The sequence below is a fragment of the Drosophila montana genome, unplaced genomic scaffold (assembly GCF_035044405.1).
Source record: "Drosophila montana isolate Dmon_TW-CO22-7 unplaced genomic scaffold, ASM3504440v1 contig_741_1, whole genome shotgun sequence".
Lineage (NCBI taxonomy): Eukaryota > Metazoa > Arthropoda > Insecta > Diptera > Drosophilidae > Drosophila > Drosophila montana.
The window spans coordinates 6,058-10,181 of record NW_026999041.1 but is presented as its reverse complement, the minus strand read 5'-3'; the positions used below and the strand labels follow the sequence as shown (position 1 = coordinate 10,181).

At 43.5% G+C, this 4,124-nt stretch overlaps 1 protein-coding gene across 1 annotated transcript; it reads right to left on the bottom strand.

The window, feature by feature from the left end:
* Nucleotides 1–3,316: 3,316 nt before the first annotated feature.
* Nucleotides 3,317–3,900, bottom strand: LOC135439650 (uncharacterized). The gene is made up of 2 exons (XM_064698398.1): nucleotides 3,739–3,900; nucleotides 3,317–3,655 (listed from the first exon to the last, which is right to left on the bottom strand). The coding sequence occupies exons 1-2, from the start codon at nucleotides 3,898–3,900 to the stop codon at nucleotides 3,317–3,319; spliced, it is 501 nt and encodes a 166-aa protein (XP_064554468.1).
* Nucleotides 3,901–4,124: the final 224 nt, after the last annotated feature.

Sequence of the window (4,124 nt, the reverse complement as noted above, 5' to 3'; positions counted from 1 at the left end):
ATTTAGATTATTTATGCTAATTAGTTGATCGGTACTGGTTGTGGTCAGTAGTCGGACAAATGCGTTTCGTGTGGTTGCAGCGGTGTTTGCAATATAAATACCAGTTTGAATTTCCTGGCTTGGAATTAGTACACTATCTTCGATTTGATATGATATTGTAACATGAATCGGAAAATTTAGATTAGTGGGTCTGATTATAAGCCAATCTTCTCTCGGCTTGAAATCTAATTGGCAATTGAATTTTCTAATTAAGTAAATGCCTATTACTCCATCACAAGGTATTGCAAATTGCAAGTCTACTATATGAAAACTGTGTGGAATTATGTATTTATCTGTTTGTATCTCGATAGAGGTTAATCCTGTGGATTGTATAACCCCTTGGTTTATCCCTTGAATATTAATTCTGTTATCTATTTGAATGTCTTGAAAGACGTCGGAATTTTCTTTTAATATAAAAATATATCCGCACCAGTGTCTATTAAAATGATTTATTTTTTTCCTGTTTCTACATGGTTAAATGATACGATTATATTTAAGCTAAGATTGATAGTATGAACCTTTTTGTTTTTTACTGTTGTATATCTAAAGGTTGTTCGGAGTTTCCCGAATGGTGTTGTGTAACTCGGACATACTGTTGTGTCCTCTGTTTGAGTTACCGCGGCCTCTAGAGTTTCCTCTATTTTGGCCTTGTGCCCTATTATAATTTCTGTTATAACTTTGATTATTATTTCGGGAACCGGTATTCTGATAATTACCTCTGCCACGATAATTACCTCGGTTCCCTCTATAATTTTGTTGCTGATAGAACAGGACAGTGTTCGAATGTCCTGTGCAACTATTGACAAATTTTGACACATCATCGTTCATGTTACTGAATGTGCCAGCCTGCATGATAAGTTTTACGTTAACAATGGTAAAGTTGTTAGTCATTGCTTTGACAGCCAGCGTTGTGCTGTACCTAGTGGCTAGATCTAATGATAAGCCATCGCTGATATAGGCTCCTTCCAGAGACTTTGTCAACTTTTCTATTTCTTGTACGTATTGGTTGGCTGTCTTATTTTTTTGTTGGAGATTTAGTAATTTCGCTGAAATTACATCTACTGATTCTCCTTTGACTGTGGCTGCTAACTTGTCAATTATTTGAACAATTGCTTGTTCGTGACTTATTGAGTTTCTGGCATTGTGACGCGGAGTCACAATTAAATAAGAAAATGTAGAATCATGAATAATCATAAATAATCATAAATAATCATAGAATAAGTGTCAAACAAATGAAGTTGAAATATGAAATAAAAAAACTTATCATTAAGAATAGAACGGAGTAGATTCATTAGGAATTAAGAGGAGCCAATTATAATGTAAATTTAATCATAAGCAATTCTGACTCCCAAAATGTGTTAACGGTAGGAGTAGAAGAGAGGAAATGCTTGCGAGAGAGTTTTCGCCGAAGAGCGAAAAGGGCGAAAAAAGGCTTGTGAGCTGCTGAGGCTGATCAGCGAGAGTAAGTACGAGACGCGCGGAAACGCGAGGTAGCCGTGAGGTTAGGAGTATAGAAAAGGAGATAAGAAGTGACGGTGCAGTAGGGAAAGTTGAATAAAAATAAAGTGCGAACTATAATACATAAAGTGCTTCGGTGTTCGCATTATTTTGTACAAGTCGGCGATAAAGACCGTGTATCGATTGTGTGTGTTTTGCAGACTTTTTATTCTGCGGCGGAGTGATCCCAGCAGCACCCATCACGCTGACCTACCCTAACCGCAGCGGAGTTAGACCAGCGGTTTTCTTTCCTCTTCCCAAAGATATAAATCCCTCTGTGGCGGAGTCTTCCCGACAATTCTCTAAGCCCCCCTTTTCAGCTTTACGTCTCGGCAAACTACAAATTTCTTGTAGAGTGAACCTGGTAAGATTGAGTTTTACAACCCCGGCCAAATTGCTACTTTACAAGTGGCGCCCGAGCAGGGAGTCTAGGCGTAAAGGGGCGTGTCATTAACGTGGCCTAAAAGCCCCCGTTAGTGCCACCAGAGTGGATTCAGGGTCAAAAACGCAGTGTTAGCTGAGAAGTTAGCTGCCCGCGGCATAGAAAAGGGAACTTCAAAAGCCCCACTGGGGTGTCAGCAGCAAACCCACATGTACAGGCAGGTAACTGAAGGCATGAGAGAAATAGCAAAGAAGAGACACGAAAAACTAACGGACGGCCATAAAACTTCTCGCTGAGCGAGCGAATTCGTTCCAGCGCTGGAAATCCTGGATGAAGGAGGTAATCCTTTTCCAATTTCACTGTGTATTTAGATGTATAAAAGAATGTGTTTCCAATAAAGTGACCACTGGTGGCTTTGGTTGTTCAGTAGAGACTGATTTTACATTTTATTCTTTGACCTTAAGCTAAGCTAGTGTTCACAATAACTTTTGAAGTTGCTTTCCAACATGAGTCTGAGAATATGCTGAATTAGGTATTTTCGAATGCCAGCAACAAGAAATGTCGCAACCACATCCTCTTAAACTGCTTCGCTTGAAATTTGATACATTGTACTTAAACTGTAACAATGTACTCATGCCCTCTTGAGTGGGCAGCGAGAGTTAAGAGGAAAGGGGAAGGGTTCTTTTTATACACGTTCTGCTGGTTTGGCTGGTGGTATCGACTCTGCGATACCCTCGCTGAGAGATACGGTAACTCCTCCCCCCTGGAGTGAAGTGAGGGCCACATCGAAGGTATGGCCTGAACGGAGACTGTTTCTGCGTCCTTTGTGGGGTAGACGATCCGCTTCCTCCGGATATAGTAGGCCATTGCTGTTATGGCGCTGATTAGTATTATCATCGAGTAAATAGCTATCAGATGCACCTTGGAGTGTTCTTCTATTTGCCATATTAGCTTCTGGTGTTGGATGTTTTATATTTGTAATTTTTGGAGATTGATTTCCTCTGTTGTGGTATTGATTGTGAATCCTTCAATTTGTAAAGTAGCTACTGGCCGAGGTATAACTCTTAGTCTTACCAGGTCTAGCGAGTTACAAGATATTTATACCGCGAACCGTGCGCATGCCTCGGTCGCTCAACTTCGCTTCGAGCTTCCGCAACTTCATCTCGGAGCTTTCGCTCTTCGCCGCCGAACTGAAGTTGCACTCTCGAACACGGTGTTGAGCAACCGATCAACAACGCACGGTTGCTGTGGCGGCCGGCGGTTAAATTCAAATTTAAAGTATGCCCTTGCTGACTACGTGGCTCCTTGCTCTTAATTATACACTTCAATACATTGGCATCTTGTGTTAACCATTCTTATAACTAATACAATGCTTATATACTATACAATACTTGCATCCTAAACTACAATTATGAACTGTGGGGTGGGTACCACAGTGGCCACAAACTCTACCACGTCCGTCGGGTCTGGTCCCTCTCCGTCTTCGGTCATCTCTTGGTGGAACGGCTTCAGCTGCGAGACATTGGCCACCGTCTTCTTCCGTTCGCCTGGCCTCACTAGGCGCACGATGTTGGGGGACATAAACTTGACGACCCGATAGGGGCCATCGAATTTGGGTGCCAACTTTGCAGCGAAGCCCTCAGCAGCGTTGGACAACTGGTGCTGCCTCAACAGGTGCTGCCTCGACTTCGCAAGTTGTAATGCCTGCCCTGGTCCTTTGATGCGCGCTGGAGGTTGCTGTGGACGATATAAAAGATTTCTTTTAACCTATCCGCCTTAGTCCTAGGGTCGAGCGCACTAGTTGCGGACCCCGGAGTTACCTGATCGTACAGAGCTGCGGGTAACCGAGGTTCCCTGCCTTGCATCAGGAAAGCAGGACTAAATCCCGTTGAGTCCGCCACGCTGGTGTTGACCGCTAGCGATATCTCGGGCAAAAGCTCGTCCCATGAACTCTGATGGCCCTCGATAAATTGCGCTATCATGGTCTTTACAGTCCGGTTGGTCCTCTCGGTGGAATTCTCTTGCGGACAGTACGGGGCGGTATACTGGATCTCTACACCCAGGGACCCCCCGGCTCGTAAACTGTACCCCGTTGTCGCACACGAACTTCCTTGGTACCCCGAACCTACTTAGAATCCTTTCTCGAAACGCGGTCTGTAAGTGTGCCACTGTGGCTCTTCTGAGAGGGACCAACTCCACCCACTTC